This window comes from Mauremys reevesii, linkage group 1 (genome assembly GCF_016161935.1).
Source record: "Mauremys reevesii isolate NIE-2019 linkage group 1, ASM1616193v1, whole genome shotgun sequence".
Taxonomy (NCBI): Eukaryota; Metazoa; Chordata; order Testudines; family Geoemydidae; genus Mauremys; species Mauremys reevesii.
In genome coordinates, this window is record NC_052623.1 from 123,679,820 (window position 1) to 123,703,988 (window position 24,169).

A 24,169-nucleotide genomic window follows, 5' to 3' on the forward strand; every position below is an offset into this window, starting at 1 on the left:
GATCGAAGGAGGTGATTATTCCCCACTATTTGGCACTGGTGAGGCCACATCTGGAGTATTGTATTCAGTTTTGGGCCCCCCAATACAGAAAGGATGTGAACAATTTGGAGAGAGTCCAGTGGAGGGCAACAAAAATCATGAGGGGGCTGGGGCACAAGACGTAGGAGGAGAGGCTGAGGGAACTGGGCTTATTTAGTCTGCAGAAGAGAAAAGTGAGAGGGGATTTGATAGCAGCCTTCAACTACCTGAAGGGGGATTCCAAAGGGGATGGAGCTAGGCTGTTCTCAGTGGTGTCAGATGACACAACAAGGAGCAATGGTCTCAAGTTGCAGTGGGGAAGGTCTAGGTTGGATATTAGGAAACACTATTTCACTACGAGGGTGGTAAAGCACTGGAATGGGTTACCTAGGGAGGTGGTGGAATCTCCATCCTTAAAGGTTTTTAAGGTCCGGCTTGACAAAGTCCTGGCTGGGATGATTTAGTTGGGGTTGGTCCTGTTTTGAGCAGGGTGTTGGACTAGATGACCTCCTGAGGTCTCTTCCAACCCTAATCTTCTAGGATTCCATGAATTTGGTACGGCCCTAGTTATAACATGCTACCGGCACAGGAAAGTAATACAAGGGAATCTCAAGCTTACTTGTCTTGTTATTAAAATATTTCAGTTGCACTCAGCAGCTCTCGCCCACCTCATGCTCAAAGTGTTCTTATTCATTTAGCTCAAATAAAATATTGAATTCTGACAGAACACAATCTGTGCCTACTCCACAATAGTGCAGCATTTCAAACTGCTCTGTGGATGCTCAAGACCCAAATCTATTTTCTTTCATTCACTGATTGGGCCTTCCCTCAAAAGCGTAAGGAGGAAAAGTTGAAGAATCCTATGGCAACTTTTCCCCATCACTAAACAAATAGCATTTGCTACTAATTTTCATTTGTACATAACAGAGTAAATCACAGTCATCCACTGGGGTTCTACATACCTGTAGAAACTGACATGGAGGAAACTAAGCTATGGGAGAGAGGAGCTGGGGGAAATAAAACCAATTTATTTTCCTCCACTTTTCCCCGCCCCATCCTACAAATGATTCACTAACTAGGTATATAGAAAAATGATGAGCTATTTGGACATGGAAATTTAAGGAAAGAAAATTATAAACTAGGGGATGTGCAGAGAAAAATTTCAAAACCAGCACTCTGTAAATTAGACAGGTCTGATAACTAGCTGTCCCAGGCTATACACAAATGCTGTGGGTCCACTGGGGAGATTACTGAGCTCCCATTTCTGTCTCTGCGGGGTTGAACCTTTAACCTGGCACTGGTTCAGCACTGAGTTTTCCCCTCCTGGGACTCACTCCACTGTGATTTTCGAGGGAATGAAGGAGTAGTTTTTTTTTTAATGGTGACTTTTTGAAACTGCTCAGAAATTTGGAATGTTAGAGCTAGACTGCAGGAAAATGGATTAGTGACCAGAATGTAGGTGAGATGGTCAAAGGTGCCTGATAAATACAATATGTCTCATGGCTCTGCAATTTCTCACATGGACATCATCCCAAAATATGTGGCATATAAACACCCACTGAACATGCACATATCTATTATGAGAAATGGCTACAATAGCTGCATTTAATTATTGTTTCAATACATAATTGAGAAGGTATTTGCACAGAAAAAGTCTTGTTTAACAGAGTAACTTGAAAATGAGCCTGTCTCCAACTAACTTCTGCCTTTTCCTGTTTGTTTGTCTTGTTTCTTATTTGCTAGAGTTGGATCAATAGGGTGATGTATCAATAATGTATCAATTCAAAAAAAAAAAAAGGTAGAAAATGCTTCCTCTCACCTTCCAAGCCCACGCTTTTCAGATATCCTGAAAAATATATTGTGGGGTTGTCATTATTTTCTTAATAGTTGAAGAGATATTAACAAATATTCAGCAATCCTGTAAAATATCTGCATGCCTGTGATTCCTGCTGCTAACGCCAGATGAAGCGTTCAATGTGAAATTAAAATCTCCCTGAATTTGTCTGTTTTTAAAATATGAAGTTCCTCCACAAATGTGCAGTGTTTATTGTTGCTTTTTTTTTTTACAAAACTGTTTGTATTGATAAAGATTTCTAAACTGAGCAGGGACGGATTTGTGTTATCTGGATATCTGAATACTTCAAGCAGCTTTTACTAGTGTATTTCTAATTTTGAACTGGAATTGATTACATGGTAGAAGTCAAATGGATAAAGTCACTTAGCCCTAGTCTACACTTGGGGGGGGGGGATCGATCTAAGTTACGCAACTTCAGTTACATTAATAACGTAGCTGAAGTCAATGTACTTAGATTGACTTACCGTGGTGTCTTCACCGTGGTGAGTCAACTGCTGCTGCTCCTCCGTCGACTCTGCTTGTGCCTCTCGTGGCGCTGGAGTACAAGAGTCGATGGAAGAGCGCTTGGGGGTTGATTTATCACGTCTAGACTAGATGCAATAAATCAATCCCCGCTGGATCAATCACTGCCCGCCAATCCGGCAGGTAGTGAAGACATACCCTTTGTGTGTTTTCTGGATCTTTGACTCGCCGAGCCTAACCCTTGCGGTCAGGAGGATTAGCACAAGTCAGTTTGACTTATTTACCAGAGAGAGTGTCTGGATACTGTGTGCTCCTTCTAATTCATCCAAAAGAAAAAAATATATAGGAAAATCATGGCATCTCTTACTTTTCCATTGGCTTGAAACTTGAGCTTTCCCTAGCAATTACTCACCAGGGCATATATGGGTCTGCTTGCCTCAGAGGCCTTTTAAGCAGATTCCCAGATGTTGTATGTAGTGGAACACTACTAAGCACCTCCTCCACCAGAGACCATGCTGACTTTGGGAGTGGCGGCTGTGGCCTTCTCTTTGAAAATAACAGAGAGGAGAGTGGGCCTCTGGAGGGGAGTAGCAGACTACTAGTTTATTCCATGCAAGGTGATAAAACAACAGATAAAGGGGATGGGGATTTGCTCAGAGGAAGATGTGTGGCAGGGCCTGTTGGGGAAGGGTGATTGCAGCAGGCCACAGAGAAAGAGAGACATTGAAACTTTATTCTGAAATGGCCTAATTTTTGCATGTCCCTCTATCACTAGCTTTAAATTTATTTATTTGATGATTTGCACTATGGTTTTGGATACATTTGTATGTTGAGTTAACACCACTCTCTTATACATACACAAGATTACCAACTCTCACTATAATTGGTGTTTCTTAAAGCCCCAGGCTTCTGGAGTCATGTGATTATGTGAGGTTTTCAGCTTTTATTTTAAATTTAAAAATAACTCTAGTTCAGATAGCTCCAGAGCAAAGCTGTAAAACCAGAAAGTACATAATGCCCCCATGTATTTTTAAAACAAAATCTCAGTATTTTTAGGCAAATTTCATAATTTCTGGGACCTGAGTCATGGTTTTTGAATGCTTGCAGTTAGCAATACTGTATATGGTTTGGCTATGCTTATGCTGGGTTTTGATTTTTTTAAATTTTATTCTTCTCCCAACACTAGAAGCAGGACAAGAACTATTTAAAGGGTGGGGGGAATGAGGAAATGAGTTTGGGATCCACAGAAGAGCAGAAATTGTGGCCATTATTAAATCAATTGTTGAGTGGAATAGACCATTTGCATGCCCCCTCAACATGCATTGGGTATGTTCAGTGCAGTTTATGACTGTGAGTAAAAAGGCCAGCTTCAGTAATGCTTCATATTTGCAACATTGAGAAAGCTGGGGGCTAGGTCTGCCTCAATGTATTTTATTGTACTTTTTATGGCTCATTGTGCCGACTAGTATGCTGATCTGCATACAGTGTACTAACCACCAGTATTGGTAATACTTTGGCATTCTGCTAGGGAACAGGCCAGCTTACTTGTTTCTGAATGTGCTGCTGCATGCAGAATTGTTAGTGTTTTAAAAGATGAGTGATGACTTTCTGGCATGCAGCTTACTAGACTGGAGTCTTGGTATCTAGAAGCCTCAGCAGTGCTTGCACTGGGATGCAAGGTTGCCTTGCTCTTTGGTCTTAATGGTGACTTTTCACTCCTCTTGGACTGTCTCTCAGGGGAATGGGGTCTTTAAGTTAAGTCTGAGTGCCTGAAGTTGCACCATGGTCCTGGCTTACCAGAGCTGGAGATGAGAAAGTCACTGGAGTGCTCTGAGTGGCTGAGCCTGAGGTACAGGGAGTGAATCGGACCCTAGGGGTCCCAGAGAGCACTCTATGGGGAGCAGTTTCAGTCTGTCTTCTTTCAGCTTCCTAGATCTGCTCTTGAAGCTGGAGCAAGCCTTATATTGCCATAGGATGTGGAATGCCCACTTGGTCTACACTGGGGGCGGGGAGCAATCTAAGTTACACAACTTCAGCTACATGAATAACGTGGATAATGTAGCTGAAGTCGACATACTTAGATCTACTTACCGTGGTGTCTTCACTGTTGTAAGTCGACAGCTGATGCTCCCCCGTCGACTCTGCTTCTGCTTCTCGCTCCGGTGGAGTACCGGAGTCGACGGGAGAGCGCTCGGCGATCGATTTATCGTGTCTATACTAGACGCAATAAATCGACCGCCGCTGGATCAATCGCTGCCCATCGATCCAGTGGGTAACGTAGATAAGCCCTTGGGGAAAAGACCTGTGGCAGGTCTGGCAGGGCTTTAATCCTTGGGGTTTGGGCATAACCTGCTAGGAAAGGCTGCAAATAAACAGGGGCCAAAGGCAAGAAGACCCTCACCACGAAGGAAAACTAGAGAGGAACCCACGCCTCAAAACTGTACTATATAAAAATACTCAAACTGAAAAACAAACAATAAGTAAGTAATACCAGCTCTCATCTTTACATGAAATGTATGTCTTGTGCGACTAGTACAGGGCCGCATTCTCAGCTGCTCTAAACTGACGTAGCTGCAAAGGAGCTGTGCTGATTTGCACAAGCTGAAAATCTATTCCATGGCATTGATAATGTTTATAATGTTTCAAATAATATATGAAGGAGTGTCCATCCTGAACTCATACTCTTTGAAGCTAATGTGGATAAACAGTTTATGATATCTAAGGGGGGGGGAAGTGACAAAAATAACAATTTGTGAGACGGAAGGTAATATCAATTAAAAGACTTATTTTTCAATTTTTGCACTATTCATCTAGTTTATTAACTGTGCTCATCACTGCTAATAAGTGACACAGGAATACATCACTGTCCACTGAACAGAATTATTTTCTTTTTTATTGTTTTTAACTGAAGTTTAGACAAAGATTTAGGTAAAGAAGCCTCTCATATTGTACCTGACTACAGACTGAAGAATGCAAAGTTATTCCAGGACAATATTTCCTAAGCCAACACCATCAAAACTAAGACAACTTTATTCATTTGCTTGTAAGACAGGAAGAAAACATCAATGTGAGTGGAGAAATATCATTTCTGCTTCTGAGTTTCCTCCATGAGAACCATTTAAAAAGAAAAATCAGCCAGAGACAACTTAACAAAAATAATGTGCAACTGATTCCTCCCCACCCCCTTTCCAGGTGGGCTTCTTTTGCTCCTTTTCGCGCGGGGGCGGGGGGAGTCTTTTATCTATTACTTCCCTGCTTCAGGCATTTATAGCCATGGCGTTAGCTGACCAATACTGACAAAGTCATCTTCAGGAATGGAAGTGAGAGACTTCTAACTCAATCTGAATGGAGAGACAGGAGTTTTGAACGACTGCCCCAAGAGATGGAGTATTCAATGAACAGATGCACCTTACAAAAGAGAACAATTTTAGCAGTTACTCTTGATAAGCAAGATAAAGCATTCCAAAGTTAAGAAATGCCAGAATTAAAGTTGCCTGTGCAACCTTAATTCAGCTCTCTTGTGTGTATGCATTGTGATACAGTCTTGAATTACATGATCACATACTATTTTTTCCTGTAGACCTGGTACCTCTGTAAGTGCACAAAATGGTCCTGCTCTGGGGATGAATCAGGGCTGTGTAGTGAAGGAGGCTGTTGTCTGTAGGATTCCTGACTCATTTGTTTCAGAAGTTGGAAGCGGTGTAGGGAATGAGGCAGGGGACCAGAAGACGAGAGCCTGGAAGTCAACTGTGTCTTATAGAGAAGGGGCTGCACACTGAAGGTAATTATATGAAATACTCACATGTAACCTCGAAATCTACTTAAGTCATTGTTTGGCTTCTCACATTCAATGACACTGGTGAACTTCAAGGGGTCAAATTCAGAGTCCTGGAATCATAAAAGCGTTAAATATTTAATTTTTTCATTAAGCGTTTAATTTACAAGCATAATTGTTTGGGGTTTTTTTAAACAAAATCCATAATATATTATGGGTGGGCTTTTTAAAAGCACCTCAATCAAAATGACTTAGCAGCACAAGTGTGACAGAAAGTCAATGAGACCTGTGCTTCAAAATTCCTTGGGTGCTTTTGAAAGTCTCCCCTTAAAAGGATGATTTACCACTCCCCAAAGTAAAAGAACGCAAGTCTCAAAGGCATGAAAAAACAAAAAGTCAGACTGAGGAGCACATGTATGTTGGGTTGGAGAGGAAAGACCAAATTTGTCTGAGTAGGCTGGAAATATTCAAAGTATCATTACTAGGTTTCAAATACTTCAAATTTAAACAAAGCAACTACAAGTCTGGAAAGCTATAAGTCAATATATTGTGAATTAGAAAAAAGTTAATTTGAACTTTCTGAAATATAAGCAATATTTCTTAATTGCTTTATACTAGCTCAGATATATTAATCCAATAGAGTAATTAGACACCTACAAAAGGATCCTTTATTTCTCCTAATTAGCACTCAAAACTCTACTTGATACTCTGGCTAATGAGGCTGAAGTTGCTCATTGGACATTTACCAATAGCTAACAGGCTAGGGTGTTGGAGACAGAATGTTCTATCATAGAGCAATTATTTCATTTCATTAATGAAATGAGATGCTTCCTGTGGATGAGGTATTAAACACAGGGTGGACTGAGTTAAATCAAAGTGTTTTAAATACCCTATCTCGATAATTTAAATCAGCACGCAGCTTGATTTAAATAATTTATTTTAATCTTGTTTTGCATTTGTAGCTTTTATTTTCCTAAAGAAAAGTTCATTCTCATTGGTTGCCAACCATTATAACATGTTGATTTACAACCAAATACAGTATTTACATGGGCTTGAAAGGATTAGATTTTTAACGGTATATATCAGTAAATGTAAATTTCACCATTCCAATGAAAATCTATTTCTACCGATAACAATCACGATTTACAGATAGGAAAAATAAGAAAAATGTTGCTTGAGAACTTATTAGAGTTTGATTTAGGGAGATTTACTTTGTGATATAGTCACATATGATAGTGATAATTTGTGTTTTAATGGTTATACAGCTTTAACTTTTTGAATCTCAACATCTGTCATTAAATAATCGTCCAACTCCCCCACCCATAATTTATCAGTTAAGTAAAACTATCTTAAATATATCATACACAAGGGAAAAAAAGTTTAACAAAACATGTTTTGCATTTAAAACTAACTGATTTCTTAAACAAAGGAAATTATCTATTAGGCTATAATTGACTATAAATAGTGAATGAATGGACTGTTTCTGGTCACCAAGGGCTAGATTTTTCAAAAACACGTAGGTGTCTACAGATGCAGATTAAGTACCTGGTGAGATTTTCAAAATGCCCGCCTATGACTTTGTTACATTTGTGAGAAGCAAGAGAAGAAGCAAGGCTGAGAAGATGGGGTGGAGGACTATAGTGCATCTCAGAGGCCACAGAATCAGGTGACAGAGTCACATTTGTATACAGAATTCAACTTCCAACCAAGAAAAACAAATAAGTAACATGAACAATGGGTAACTGTGAGCTGCCAGGAAGAGCGCTAGTCCACATATCCTTGTAAAGCAAGCATCAAAGAACCTAAGACACAATAGGTAATTTGAGCACATATTGGGAGCCAGATAGCCAAAATATACAGGCTGAGGAGAATTGTTAGTGTTATCTCAAACAGATTGGGCTTTTGAATTTTTTAAGTGTAGTTCATTATGAAAAGTGACTGTAAAAGAGCATTATTGGGTTCCATAGTTATTGTGAATCAATGACTTGTACATCAAATTGGTCAGTTTATGAGTAAAAGTGCCAGCCTCTCACATTCACCTGGAATCCAACAGTTAAATCTGGGTTCTTGCCTTCTCTGTGATATCAGTAGAATCATCGTAATATTCGTCCAGAAGAAAGTAATGCAATGTGATATTGTGGAAAAATGTCTTAACTCCACGTTGTAAAATACCCCCCGAATGTTGTGAAAACACAATTGAAGAGTTTGTCCTGTTGGACAAATTTAGGTTCCAATCCAGCTATGCACTCGAGCATTTACTTAGTTTTACATCACTTCGGAGGAGCTACTCAGGTGCTTAATTACTTAAAATCACTATGTATTACATTTAAATATTTTTTTAAAAAAACATTGTTTTCTGAAGTCATTGGAAGTATTCAGATCTCAAGATTCCAGGCCAACATAAGATGAGAATACTGCATAAATTACTCATTCAACCCTTTGGCCATGTGTTCCACTACTACTCCCTTTAACCACCTTCCCAGTGGCGTAGACAACTTTTCAGACAGAACTGAGGGTTCACCAGTGAGAATACTCTTAAAAGTCTTCAAACCGTGAAGTCTGAGGTCTGCTTCCAAACACCTCAGTTGTCCCCTATCTCAGAGTAGTCTCATTCCTACTTCCAGTATTCAAGGGTTCACACCACAAACACACTACCTTGGCAACTAGCACTATCTGGGAACTTCCCATTATATGCCTTAGCCACCAATTAGCAGAGTGCACGAGTTGGGACTAGGTGACGTCCCTCCAAGTCAGACTAAGGCACATTATAGAGAGCAGGCTGGAAATCTTGCACTGCCCATATAATACCCGGTGCGTGGATAAATAGAAAAACCGGTCCACCCGACTGTCAATCCAGCATCATTCACCATAAAAAAATATGTACAGGAGAAAACTGAGTTAATCTCTCTCACATACACCAACCCAGCAACATATGAAAATCACTCAAGATATTTCAGTAAGACACATTATTGTCCTAGCTGCGTATTACATGAAGAGTTAGTGTCACACCATTTTAAAGTCTAGGGGTACATCTAATACAGTGATAAAAGACCCATGGTACAGCTGCAACTGGTCTGGGTCAGCTGACTTGGGCTTGTGGGGCTTGGGTAGTGGGGCTATAAAATTGCAGTGAAGATGTTCAGATTCTGGGGGGTGGGTCTCAGAGCCTGAGCCCAAACATCGACACTGCAATTTTATAGCCCTGCAGCCTAAGCTCTGTGCCCGAGTCAGTTGACCTGGGCTCTGAGACTTAGCGCCGCAGGTTTTTTATCTTAGTGTAGACATACCTTCTGTGTAAACGGAAGGACAAACAATATTTAGGCTGGGTAGGGAAAGATTTTACCTTTCATTATACTACACAATGATGTCACTTTTGAGCACGCTTTAGTTTATTAAGCATACATTTTCATTCAATGCTCTTAAAAAAAAGGCTTAATTCCTTTGATAAACGTCTCTCAGGAAATCCTAGAGACACTTAACACCAAAGGCCAAGCTAATCAAATGAAATCTCTCCGTGGCTGCTGAACTCAGCAAACAGAGGATGGTTCCAAAGCTGTGTAGCTACATTAACTTTTACAGAAATTGCAAGTTTATGGACTGTATTTCCTTCCTCCCAGGAACACCTGCCAACAAAGCCAACAGCTTTAAAAAAAAATCCATTTTACATTAAGAACAAAGTCTATCTAAACAAAGATCCTGTCAAGATCTGAAAGAAGTAATATTAGCAGACTTCCACATCAGCACCACAAAGCATATTTGTTTTGTCCTGCCTGGTGTATAATTTTCCTATATGACTCCTTTTTGGAGCTAAAATTCTACCTTTCACTGCGGCTTGTATACTTGAGTTCTCTTACAATTTCCTTAAAAATATGCTACTATAACCTTTAACCAGCTAGCATCCGGGATAGGGGAAAATCCAATTACAGTAATAGTCTGAGGTAAGCAATTCTGATTTACTGCTAAAGCTCTTTAGCTCATAAATAAATCAGATGGCTTCTTCCTTTCCTTGTGAAATGAAAGTGTAGATACACTGTATTGTATTACAGATGCTGACAGTTTTGACATGAAATTGCCTTTTTGTAAATGAATGAGCAAATACATTAAATACTGCCTGCATGAGGTTGCTTTGGATGCATATAAAGAAGTTACTAAGTTAACACAAGGTTTCATGCTGATCAAAGTTTTGCTCCTTTTTATGCTGGTCCTAATACATCAGCAAGTGAGAGGCAACTGTGTCTATGTTCTTGTATAAGAACAGCAATCTGAAGGTGTTGCTAGGAGAATGAGGCCACATGAAGACTGCAGTCTACTATCAAAGACTGTAATTCCTAGGCTGTACAAATAAGTATTTTGACTGTATAAGGTTAAATTTATATAGTCACATGCAAAAAATCCCCATCAGCCACCCCCTAGTATTTTTCCTCTCACAATGGATTTTATTTTCCACCCTTAAAAAACTATTTAATCACAAAAAGGGAGAAGTTGTTTAGCAAGGTATTTATGTGTTCAGATTCATTGAAGCCTGAATACATTGCAAGTCTAAGGTCCCTACAGCAGCGTATATCAGTCTTCATGGTAGTACTCAGCAGTGGTGTTACGTTAGCACCTACATACCCTCAGCTGAGACCAGAGTCCCATTGTGTTAGATGCTGTAATCCACCCTGCTCTGAAGAGCTTACAACCTAAAAAGACTTGGGAGAAAGGAAATATTATTATCCCCATTTTACAGATGGGGAACTAAGACATAGAAGGATCAAATGACTTACCTAGGATCTTGCAGAAAGTCCGAGGCAAAGCCAGAAATTGAACTCAGTTCTCCTAAGACCCAGTTCAGTGCCTTAACCACAGGATCATCCTTCAGTACACTATCAACCCTCCGGAGGCTACATCTACACTTTGACTGAGGCGTGTGATTTGCAGCTTATCTGCACATACTCGAGGTAGCTCAGGAATAAACAGCAGCATGGCTGTGGCAGCATGGGCAGGGGCAACATTGACCAAGGGCAAGTATGGGTATACAAGCTGGGAATCACACCCCGCACTCAAAGTGCAGACATAGCATGATACTGCTGGCAACCCTCTAAATTGTCATATCTTAGGAAGCAAAGCCCATTGCCTTGCCAAATGAGACAGTTTTATGTTAAATAATGATGTATATTTATTATTAAAATGTTCTCATTCAGTGGTCTAGTCTGCTCTACTCTACCACATAAAAAAATCAAGTTTGATTTCTGGTCCTAGTCCAGACCCTCCCCAGAATGGCATGAGCTGGCAGGATACTGGAGGAATGTACTCAACCCCTTGTACATGGGGATGGGGGAAAATACACAACTGTGACTTTTCTGGCCACTAGCCAGAGCATCTGGTGTTAATTGGTGTTAATTCAGTCCTCTCCTTGAAGGATAATAGCTGTGATGGAGGCTTTAAGATTTTTTTTCGGGGGGGGGGGGGGGAAGATATGCAAGTAGTCAAAACTCTAATTCAAAAGTTCACAAAAATAACAAACATATTCAGTGTTGATATATTTGCCCACGTTATTATTGCCTTATACAGTAAGCTACTTCATATACTGTCTAAAATTAATCTAGCATTTTATTAATGTGCAGTCTGAATTACATAATGATGTTATTTATCCAAAACATGCAGAATGCACTCTTAGCATTTGTTTATATATTAAAGTAGTGATCATTTTAAAATGTCTAAACAACATTAGCATTAGCAACAGAATTTATCTATGCTGCTAGTTCACAAGGGAAAAAAAAAGCAGTTTGATCTATGGTATTTGAGGGTGGGGGGACCAAACAGTACATCAGAATTTAACAGCTTTGTTTTCCTCATTGACTACTACTATAACTAGATTCTTTTTCAGCAATGTTTGTTTAAAGGGAACAAGGATGTATAGTTTCACAAGCCAAAAACACTTGGGGCCAGATCTAATGGAAAATATTATGAGTGATCTGAGCAATATTCAATATGCAGGAAAATTTGATGTTCCTGAGAAGTACTCCACCATTCCTAAGTAGCAATTTGGTGAAAAGATCTTAGCCAGACATGGGACAATCCACTAACCAAAAGCTGACACATGTAGAACGTTTATGAGCATTTTTTTTCATATACTCCTATGCATCGGTGAGGTCTTGAGCAGAACATTAAATATTACACAGCTGCCAGAGAGATGTGAACAAGACAGATGGCTGAGTACAAACTTATTGTTTTGTATGGCAAGCGAGAGGATAAGCAATGTTCAAATAACCAAGTCCAGAGTAGTGAGATAGTGAAGAGCTTCTGAAGTGCTTTGGTGTAGTGAGTACTCTATTTATTTAGCATGTGCATAGTCATCTAGCCAAGTGATGGCATCTTCAGTAGTGTGATACAGTTCTTCTAGGCCACTGCTGAACCTAGTCAGCAGGCATTCCTGGACAATGTGCGTCATTGTCTGTGTTGTGCTACAGCTAAACAAAGAGCTGTCACGACGGCCCCAGCGATACTGGTTGGTTGCACAGAGACCTTGCCCAGTCCGGAAGCTGTTCAACAGGGACCATTGGTGATGGGGCAGGTCAAAACCAGGCAGGCAAATTGTGGGGTCAGTGACCAGGGACTGGTTGGGGATTATAACATATATCTATTCCTCTCACCAGAATGTTTCCGCCCTAACATCCTGGTGTGGCGGATGAGACCTTAATGGGCGATGTGGTGGCAAATGTGCAGCTAGTGGTTTTAAAAGGTCATTGAGTAGCGGCAGGCTTGAGTTGGCACATACTTTCTCCAGTAACTTGCCAGTGGCAACCTCTCATCTGATATGAGGAGGAGCAATATTGCTCTGAACTGGGAGTCCTGGGAGTGGAGTCACACGCAGGGTGCTGGAGATGATACGCACGGCGGCATGTAACTGTTTATCTGCTAGTTTTGTGTGTGATGATCGGCTCCATACTGGTGCGCAGTACTCCACCACCGAATATGAGGTGGTAAGAGCTGACATTCGCAGAGTTGGAGCACAAGCACCCCATGAAGAACCTGTCAGTTTGCTTAGAAGATTGTTGCTCATCTTAACTTTAGCTGCTGTCTTCTTCAGGTGGGCATGGTAACTCAGTGGGTGGTCTAAGGTCACACCTAGATAGACCAGTTCTACTTCATGCTTCATCTTCTGACCATTCAGATCAGTTCTCGGGTTGCATTGGCGTGATGAAGATGGAACAAACTGGAGACTGTTTTTATGACACTTGGCCGGAGGCGCCAAGTCTTACAGTAGTCAGCTAACTTGTCATGTCCCGGTTTAAGATGGCATCAAGCTTGTGGAACGTCTGGGCCTGGATACCGCAACAGATGTTGCCTGTGTAAATGAACTTTCATGACTCCGTTGTTGGCAGGTCATTGATGTAAAGGTTGAACAGGGTTGCCAAAAGCACAGAGCCCTGGGGTAGCCCATTGCTCTGCCATCTCCAAGCACTCATCTTCTCCCCCATATGGACTCTGAACTGCCTATCATGGAGGAATAGTTTGACGCCTCTAACCCAAGGTAGCAGAACCTGTGATACCTTCACAAGCAGCTCAGTGTGCCATACTGTATCGTACGCCACTGTTAGATCAATGAAAACAGCGCCTGTTTTCAAGTTTGTCTGGAAGCCATTTTCAACAAATGTGGTCAGCGTGAGTACTTGGTCATATGTGCTATGGCCTCGGCCAAAGCTGGCTTGGTTAGGGCTCAAAATTCTCTCCACGTCAGGTAATATGCGCTATAGGACCAGGTGCTCCAGTGCCTTGAAGCACACCAACAATAAAGATATGGGACGATAGCTTGATGCTTGATTTGGATCCTTTCCAGGCTTTAGGAGGCCAATGACTTTTGCGGTGAGCCATATCTTCGGTAGCCTCCTTTCACTGATGACCCTGGTGAAGAATTTAACAAGTCAAAGCCGAGCACGGTGGCCAAGGTTTTTTAGGAATTCTGGAGCTATGTTGAAGCAGCAAAGAATCCTGTGGCACCTTATAGACTAACAGAAGTTTTGCAGCATGAGCTTTCGTGGGTGAATACCCACTTCTTCGGATGCAAGCAGTGGAAATTTCCAGGGACAGGTGTGTATATATAAGCAAGCAAGAAGCAAGCTAGAGATAATGAGGTTAGATCAATCAGGGAGGATGGGGCCCTGTTCCAGCAGCTGAGGTGTGAAAGCCAAGGGAGGAGAAACTGGTTCTGTAATTGGCAAGCCATTCACAGTCTTTGTTTAGTCCTAAACTGATGGTGTTAAATTTGCAGATGAATTGGAGCTCAGCAGTTTCTCTTTGAAGTCTGGTCCTAAAGTTTTTTTGTTGTAAGATGGCCACCTTAACATCTGCTATTGTGTGGCCAGGGAGGTTGAAGTGTTCTCCTACAGGTTTTTGTATATTGCCATTCCTAATGTCTGATTTGTGTCCATTTATCCTTTTCCTTAGAGACTGTCCAGTTTGGCCGATGTACATAGCAGAGGGGCATTGCTGGCATATGATGGCATATATTACATTGGTGGACGTGCAGGTGAATGAACCGGTGATGGTGTGGCTGATCTGGTTAGGTCCTGTGATGGTGTTGCTGGTGTAGATATGTGGGCAGAGTTGGCATCGAGGTTTGTTGCATGGGTTGGTTCCTGAGCTAGAGTTACTACGGTGTGGTGTGCAGTTGTTGGTGAGAATATGCTTCAGGTTGGCAGGTTGTCTGTGGGCGAGGACTGGATCCATGGGAAGGAGACTCTGGAAAATTTCCACCATGATTTCAACAGCTTCCACCCCTCCATCAACCTCAGCCTGGACCTATCTACACGGGAGGTCCACTTCCTAGACACCACGGTGCAAATAAGTGGTGGTCACATTAACACCACCCTATACCGAAAACCTACCAACCGCTATGCCTACCTTCATGCCTCCAGCTTCCATCCCGGGCACACCACAAGATCCATTGTCTACAGCCAAGCACTGAGGTACAACCGTATCTGCTCTAACCCCGCAGACAGAGACCAACACCTAGAAAATCTCCACCAAGCATTCTCAAGACTACAGTACCCACACGAGGAAATAAGGAAACAGATCAACAGAGCCAGATGTGTACCCAGAAACCTCCTTCTGCAAGACAAACCCAAGAAAGAAACCAACAGGACTCCACTGGCCATCACATACAGTCCCCAGCTCAAACCCCTCCAACGCATCATCAGGGATCTACAACCCATCCTGGACAATGATCCCACACTTTCACAGGCCTTGGGTGGCAGGCCAGTCCTCGCCCACAGACAACCTGCCAACCTGAAGCATATTCTCACCAACAACTGCACACCACACCGTAGTAACTCTAGCTCAGGAACCAACCCATGCAACAAACCTCGATGCCAACTCTGCCCACATATCTACACCAGCAACACCATCACAGGACCTAACCAGATCAGCCACACCATCACCGGTTCATTCACCTGCACGTCCACCAATGTAATATATGCCATCATATGCCAGCAATGCCCCTCTGCTATGTACATCAGCCAAACTGGACAGTCTCTAAGGAAAAGGATAAATGGACACAAATCAGACATTAGGAATGGCAATATACAAAAACCTGTAGGAGAACACTTCAACCTCCCTGGCCACACAATAGCAGATGTTAAGGTGGCCATCTTACAACAAAAAAACTTTAGGACCAGACTTCAAAGAGAAACTGCTGAGCTCCAATTCATCTGCAAATTTAACACCATCAGTTTAGGACTAAACAAAGACTGTGAATGGCTTGCCAATTACAGAACCAGTTTCTCCTCCCTTGGCTTTCACACCTCAGCTGCTGGAACAGGGCCCCATCCTCCCTGATTGATCTAACCTCGTTATCTCTGGCTTGCTTCTTGCTTGCTTATATATACACACCTGTCCCTGGAAATTTCCACTGCTTGCATCCGAAGAAGTGGGTATTCACCCACGAAAGCTCATGCTGCAAAACTTCTGTTAGTCTATAAGGTGCCACAGGATTCTTTGCTGCTTCTACAGAACCAGACTAACACGGCTACCCCTCTGATACTTGGAGCTATGTTGTCATAGCCCATAGCTGTTCCACACTTGATGCTACCCGGTGTCTGTTCCAGCTCTGTTACAGTGAATAGTTCTAGGCAGCTTCTGATCTGATATACACGTTTAAACACACACCATTTGTTCCTCACTTGTCTTCACACCTAAAGGAGACTAACACTGTAAGGCGGTGGTTATGAGGAAAAAGAGCATTTCATGGTTGAAGTCGCTTCCCAAATATGGATCCAGAACTTGACTGAAGGTTAAGAATGTGGAGACCATAGCTACCAAAGGCCAGACAGTGGAATGGATTAACTGGTTTATACTTAACAAGAACCAACCCAAACATTAGCCCAACCTTTGAATAAAAACAGAGACCAAAGCTTTAGTGTTTGATAAAGTTGTGTGTGCAACATGGACTGTTACCTTATGAACTTTTACTAGTTTCATCCTCACAACCCCTCCAAGAGGATACACTGATATTCTTCCATACCTTGTCCATGTCCTCATAACTCCCCAGTAGTCCATGCTCTCCTCACCTTTGCTTGATACTGTTGCTTAACACCTCTCCCAGTCTTTCTGCTGGCTGTCAAAATTGCTAAATTAAAATCTCACATGCTTTGTGCTATGCAGTACAGAGTGCACAGAATTTTAATTTGACAGCACTAAGGCCTAAGAAAGCTTCCAAAAATAAAGGGGCCTGCTGCTGCCACCACAGCCTCCTAGGGTGTGTCTTCACAGCCTGTGGCAGCAAGCCTCCCAGCCTGGGTCGAGAGACTTGGGCTTGTGGGGCTCACACTAGCGGCTCTAAATGTAACTGCTGACTGTGCTTGGAATTTGCAGCTTGGACTGGAGCTCAGGCTCTGTAGCCTTGTGTCTTAAACAGATAGTTAAGGGTTAAAGTCTCTTTTACCTGTAAAGGGTTAACAAGCTCAGTAACCTGAGGAACACCTGACCAGAGGACCAATAAAGGGACAGGATAATTTCAAATCTCTGTGGAGGGAAGGCTTTGTCTGTGTTTCTTGTTTGCTCTGTGTTCTCTCTTTGGATCTAAGAGAGGCCAGACATGTCTCCAAGTTCTCCTGGAGTATTTCCTACTATCCAGTATAGTGAGTATTAGAAAGGCGAATTAGTCTTATAATTTGATTTCTACATTTGCAATTGTGTGTTTGCTGAAGGAAATTCTTTATTTCTGTTGCTGTTACTGATTATTCTGAGGAGGAGGGAGGGGGAAGTCTCTCCAGTTTTTATAAGTTAGACCCTGTATTTTTGCATCCTGGTAATACAGAGAGAGTGTACTTTTTTTTTCTTTCTTTAATAAACTCTTTTCTTTTTAGAACTTGATTAATTTCTTCCCTTGTTTGAATTTTCAGGGGAAGGGGAGGGGGAAAAGTGAATCCCTCTTTGGTTGATTCAAGGAGTTTGAATCAGGTATCTCTCCTAAGCACTAGGAGAGGGGAGGAGGGAAATGATTTGTTTCCCTTTGTGTTGAGATTCAGGTTTGAATCTGTGTTCCCCAGGGAAAGTTTTGGGGGAACAGGGAGTGTGTCAGACACTTAAAACTGACTGGTGGCAGCAAGAACCAGATCTAAACTAGAATTTTAGTTTAGAGGAGTCCATGCAGGTCCCCATCTTATGAACGCTAAAGTTCAAAGTGGGGAATAAACCTATGACACCTTGGGAGATGGGTGGGCTTCAGGGCTCAAGCTCCACCCTGAGCCATAGCTTCAAAGCAATGTCTACACAGCTGTTTTTAGAGTGCTAACTCGAGTATGCTGACTGGGACAGGGAAGCTCCTGCAAGCTGTGTAGACATATGCCTAATAGTCAGGGGTGAGGGCTGCTCAGACTACTCATGAGTAGAACTGTTGCTGGGAAAAGAAAAGAAAAGAAAAGCAGGGAAAGTGCATTGTTAAGCCTCCTCCTCATCTCTTAAACCAAGCTGCTGGCAAGAGGGGAGCCCTTGGGCATACTCTCTCCCCTCCCACAAAGATCTGCCAAAAGGAAAGGGAAGGAGAGACGAAAGGGAGGAAGAAGGGTCTCTGCCCTCCCATGAAAAGGATCAGTCAGAGGGTAGGGGTGCAACTCTTCCATGTATTTATGTTTCTCTGATCTTACATGAGTTCTCTTGGAAATTGTAAGATAGGCTCTTTCATTGGTGCTGGCACACAGCTCTCTTGCTCTCTCTTTGCTGCACAATTTTAAAATGGAACTCCAGAGCCCCAACAGCACAAAGCAGTGACAGGTGATGGAAATGTCATTTATAAATAGTAAATTCTGAGATTAATGGGATACCAGATGTGAATAGTGAAGCTAGATGTACCTATTGCATTTCCATCTCAGAAATGCAATTTAGATAAAAGAGTTTATCTCACGACATTACACAGAAGAAGTGTTTATATAGGCTGATTCTAATCTTATTTTGCAAATGGGTGAAATCTGTAACCTGCAGGGAGCCTCTGCTTCTGTGAGATTCCAGTTCTCGCTGTTGGAGAAAACAGAACAGTTCTAATATGGATAATGAAAATGGAGCATTAGATTTGACTATTACAGGATACCATTAGTGATGACACCGCTGTTACATTTGTGTCAGTCTTTCCATTATAGTCTCTAATTTCTAGGTTATATAACTAAGTGATAACAATGCTCTCCAAACCAGAAACTGGCATAAAGTCTTAGCCTGGAATCATATTTTTTTTATCATCATCCATTATCACAGACTTGCTGAACTAGTGTTCCTGATGCTATCACAATATTAAGAAGACCCCATCCTCACATAATACCAGAGCCAAGTACCTCTATGATAGCTCTGCTGAGGGAGGAGCAGGGGAGATGGGAGGATTAACAATAAATCTATGATTAATAACTCTGTAGTTGACATACACCGTATAGGAGAGAGTTGGGGAACTTGAGAACCACTCTGGGTAAGTTAACATTTCTGCGATGCTGTTGTCCGGACCTAGCTAAGTGTCTGTTTTACTAATTAACATGAGTTCCTTGTTGGGTAAATGTTGACAAGCCCACGAGCCATGCTTTAGAAACATAACCTCTCTGCTGCCTCCCCTACCTTTTTGGAGGAGAAATGGAGCCTGTGAAGCCCAGTTGTGGTTCCATGAAATACAGGTGGTCCCATGCTGCTGAGCTTACCTCTGTGGAGTGGGAGGAGCCCTTGCCATTGCCCCTCCATGTGAGGGTGTGGCTATGGAATGGGGGTGGGGCACTAGGGACAGTGCCATGGGGAGCTGTGTGTCATGCTGCTCCTAGGGCTCCAGAGTGCCTTAGGCCACGCCTACGCTAGTACCGTACCGATGCAGCTGTGCCACTGTAAGATTGCTCATGTAGCCACTCTATGCTGACGGGACAGAGCTCTGCTCTTGACATAATTAAACCACCTCCAATGAGCAGAAGTAGATATCTTGGTGGGAGACCGTTTCCCGCCGACATAGCACTGGGCATACCAACGCTTCTGTCGATGTAACTTATGACACTTGGGAGGGGTCTTTTCATACCCCTGAGTGACATAAGTTACACCAATAAAAGTGCTAGTGTAGACGTAGCCTTACTCTGGTCCTGAATTCAAAAATGCTCAGGGTTTGATAAGAAAATACCATATTTGGTAACAGATATTATAAAATGATTTCCCCTTCCCAACAGGCACAGCAATTAGTATCTACGACTAAGGAATAACCAACCACGACATTTGGTTTTGTTAAATAAAGCCATATTTAAATGATGCAAAACGGCCATGAAACATTGGAGTTGACAGCTCGAACCAGTAACAACCAGGAAAATTTAAAGAAAAGGCCAAAAAACCTGCTCTAAACTTGCTTTAAATTTAAAAATTTACTCCTTTTGTAGCAGAAAATTAATTTAACATTTTTCCCCAGATCTGAAATGTTTAATTTTTCCATCTGAAAAACTGTAATGTAGAGGTGCCAAACTGACCTCCTGGAGAATGAAGTCTCCTATTTCTCCACAGAGCAGATATATACATGTGCAGTAGCATTACACATCCACCCCCCTCTCCCCCTCTCCCCCTCTCCCTAGCTTTACCCCTGCACCTTGACCCTGGGCTGAAGGAACCACCTTTAGGAACACAAGGGTATTTCAATCTCCATGAGTAGGATTTTCAACCCTGGATACTTTAAGTTAGGCCCCATAACCCATATTTGAGCACAAAAGTAAAGGTGGCCTATGTCAACTGGAGATGCCAAGTGCTCAGCGCCTTTGAAAAAAAACCACACCATTTATTTAGGTGCCTCAGGTTAGATGCCCAAGTTTGAAAATTTTGACCTATACCTACTCAAATCCTTAGCCTCTGGAATGAGACTGCCAATAAATCTTGACAGTAAGAATAGCGATGTGGACACTTACACACTGGAAACTAGAATGAGATAATCAACTCATTTCACATCGACCACACAGGAACTGAACTATTCTTTAATCATTTGCATAACTTCTCCCTGCCACTGCAAAAGTAATCACGAAACACAAAGCAAATGTAGTGAAGGAGTGAAAAAGTGCTAAACTATTATATTAACAAAAAATTCTAAATGTAAACAGATTTATAATCCTTCCACTTGCTAAGGACCCACTTTAAATTTTATACTCAATAAGATGTTCTATTTGTTGCTGTTTTACTTTGTCTTGCTAGTTGCTATATCATCTTGTTAGAAATATATTTTTATAATTAGAGACATCAACAATTTTCTCAGAAGGTGTCTCTGAACACAGCATTACCTGAAAGGATATGGTACAGCAGTATGAATGGTGTGCTTTTCACCCTGTTTCAACTTTTAAAAAATACTTTTGTGTTGCTTTGGAAGGTTTTACTTCTACTGACATGGTGAAAATTAAAAGCCTGCCTTTGAACTGTGGTTTTGAATGGGCTTGACGTGTTAGCATTTTGCGTTGCATAACAAAAAGCCTATATAATACAGTGTGACATGTCAAGTTTGGGAATTCTGAAAGAGACTTGTTTCACTGAAAGCTTAAACTAAAAACTGACTTTTTTTTTAGCTGAACTACATTGCAGTACAGAAGATACAAAATGAGGAAGTTGGTTTCTCTTTTTTGCTTGTTGTGGTTTTTTTTAAAACTCTCTTTTCCCAATGGTGAATCTAATTTTGGCAATGTGTGTGGGATAGAGCATTAGTCTGCTATTTTAACATTCACATATCTGGAATTTTAAAGTAACTTTACTTAGCTCCATGAACTTTTTTTTTAAAAAAAGGAGTGCAGGGGGAATTACACCAGAAAGTTGCTAGAAATGTTGTGCGGCCTGCTCATGTCCATCCAAAGTACGTACACCTCTAAATAAGACCAAGCATTATGATTAGTCAATCTCCATCTAATTATTCATTATAATTTAGTATTTTTACTAGTCCTTTCAGATAGGTACACACAGAGCTGGCCCTCTATGGATGGCCCTCTATGGATGGATGGAGTGGGCAGGAAAAGGAAATGGAAGCAAGGATCCTTCTTTTACCCTCCTTGTCCCTTCATGGGGTTCAGCCACAATCTCTCAGGGCTAGTCAATATTATAAAGGCTATCCCCTTTGTGGAAACACGGCTTATACCAGCAAAAGGAGTTCTTTTGCCACTACAGTTAAACTTTCTCCCCAAATAACAAGCTATACTGACAAAAGCACTCCTTGTGCTGGTATAGGCTGTGGCTATATTGGGAGTTTTGCTGGCAAAGTTATGTTGGTTAGGGGTGTGATTTTTCCCCCCACATCCTGACACAGCTACGCTCGCAAAACTTTGTAGTGTAGACTTGACCTCAAACATACAGCTAGTGCACTGGTTTAACTTTAGGAGTTACTTTAAACTGGTTTAGTTAAACCAATGCAGAAGGCTATGTGTGGATGCTCTTATTTAGGTTTAGACCATGTTTATTTCCAGTTTAGCTTAAGTTGATTAGGACTTGCAAATTGATTTTTTTACTGACAAGTTAAATTGAAACAGGAAAGTTTGAATCTGAAGTGTCCAAAATAAACCAAAATAAACATGCCTCCACACAGGAATTTTCACTGTTTTAGCAGAACCACTTCATCTAAATCTATTTAATCAAACCAGTACACAACTGTGTGTAGACAAGGCCCAGCTCTTCAGAAAGAAAGAGGGCAGGGGTTAAGACATGATCCTCCACTGTCCAGGTATGAAGAGGAATACAGTCCAGCTTTTCAAAGGGTGGTGCTGCTGCTGCTCCAATATGCACTCCCCCCAGAGCCTTGTCCTGGGGCTCCTGCTGAATTGATGTTCTCCACCTATGTCCCACAACATGGCCAGTGGTTTTATGAACCATAATCTGGTGAACAACATCTAAAAGAGCCTTTGTGGATTTTGTTAGGAACACACTAAATACAAATATTTGGGTTGTTTCATTCTGCAGTGCATTAAGACTGTAAATGTTTTTCATAAGTCTAGATTAATACTAGCAAAATATTCTAAATCATCCTTATGAAACCTGAAAGGAAGGATTGATTCCTGTAATGAAGGCTGCATCTGCTTAGCGGCTCTCAGAAGAGTGGTTGGACAAAATATTTTAAACACATGTACAACATTCCATAAGCAATTATAGAGGGTGTGGTGGTAAAACAGCCTGCACAGTAATACAGAAAACACATTGATTTTTCTTGCACAATGTGTCTCCTATTAGGTACAGCACACTCAAATGTTTGCTGTGACATAAAGAACAAATAGGGTGGGTTAGAGTTTAGAAGGAACTTGGTATATCACCAAGATACACTAAGCTTTTCCGAAAAGAGTGCTGGTTGTTCACTGCTAGAACATTAGGTCACTCAAAACTTGGGTATAGCAAAGTATTCTCAGCTTAACTTTCCAATGTGTCTCCATTCATACTTTGAGCTGATCCATCCCCCAGTATGAAACAAATCCCCTATATTTTTCTGATCTAAAGGCAAATTATATGTACTGCTTTAAGGCAGCTTTTGCTTAAAAGTCCGTCCCTGTTCCTACCCGTCCGTCTGTTGGCGTTGTGTTGGCGTTGGCGGCGGTCCCCCCCCCCCCTCGTCCGGCGTCCTCTCCGTCCTCTCGGGGCTCTCGGCCCGGCTGGCCCCGCTCCAGGCTCTCTCGGCTCTCTCCCGCGAGAGCTGACGGTCTGTCGGTCCGGTCCCGTCAGTCAGCCACCAGAGCAGACCTGCCTGCTTTACTGGTCTGCCAGTCTGCCAGTTGGAGCATGCCCACTTGGAACTTCCTGTGGCTTCCTAGCTAGCTAAGTTAACCCCTGCTGCTGCTGTGCAGGTCTTGGGGCTGCCCTGCCACACACACCCCCCCAAGACAGCCGCCGGGGCGGCCCCGACCTGGGACTGCCTCCCCTTCCTCCTCCCGGCCCACATACCACCGCATGATTTATTTGTTGTCTCCCTTCATACTATATCCAGGGGCGCGCGATCAGATCAGAAGGAAAAAAAGGGGTTAATAATAGTACCCCGTAGTGCCTCAAACGCCCACTTTACTGCCAGGGCCTCGTTCTATGGTGAACCCTCAGTCCCCAGTCCTGCCCCAGGCCTCCGTCGTCCCCCTTCTAAGTCTAAAGGTTTTCAAAGGGTTTTTTGGACTCCGGTTTTGAAAGTTAATTGTTCTTTACCCGAGGCGCGCTTTTTAGCAGAAGCGCGTTCACTTTTTACCGCCCAACTTGGTTCCAGTGTCCGTGCCGCGGTTCGCGAGTGTGCGGGGTGGTGTGGCAAACCGCCCAAACCGCCCGACCCGCCGGCCAGCCCCGGACACTGACCTGCTTTGTGCTGTGTGTGTGGCGTGGTGCGTCCTCAACGCTACCACCTTATCTATCCCTACCCCGACCCCGACGGTAAGTCTCTGGTCCCTCCCTCTCCTCCTGGCCCAGGTGAGTGACGCGAGGGTGCGGTGAGGCGGCCAGGCCCAAATGCGCCAGAAAGGCCAGCAGGATGTGTAGATGTTGTTCCCAAAGTGTTTACTGTAGATGGATGTCACGCTCGCGTGCGCGGCTGGGCGTGTTCGCGGGCGTTCAGCAGCACCTTCATGAGTCGCTGGAAGGTCGCCGCTGCC

The 24,169-nt window shown here is 42.4% G+C and overlaps 1 protein-coding gene across 2 annotated transcripts in view; it reads right to left on the reverse strand.

The window, feature by feature from the left end:
• Nucleotides 1–24,169, reverse strand: part of ATP10A (ATPase phospholipid transporting 10A (putative)) — a 208,626-nt gene that overhangs the window by 57,323 nt on the left and 127,134 nt on the right. For both annotated transcript variants that reach the window (XM_039520236.1, XM_039520235.1), the window contains exon 3: nucleotides 6,138–6,223. In XM_039520236.1, coding sequence (XP_039376170.1) covers nucleotides 6,138–6,223 — 86 coding nt within the window. The remainder of the gene's footprint in view (nucleotides 1–6,137; nucleotides 6,224–24,169) is intronic.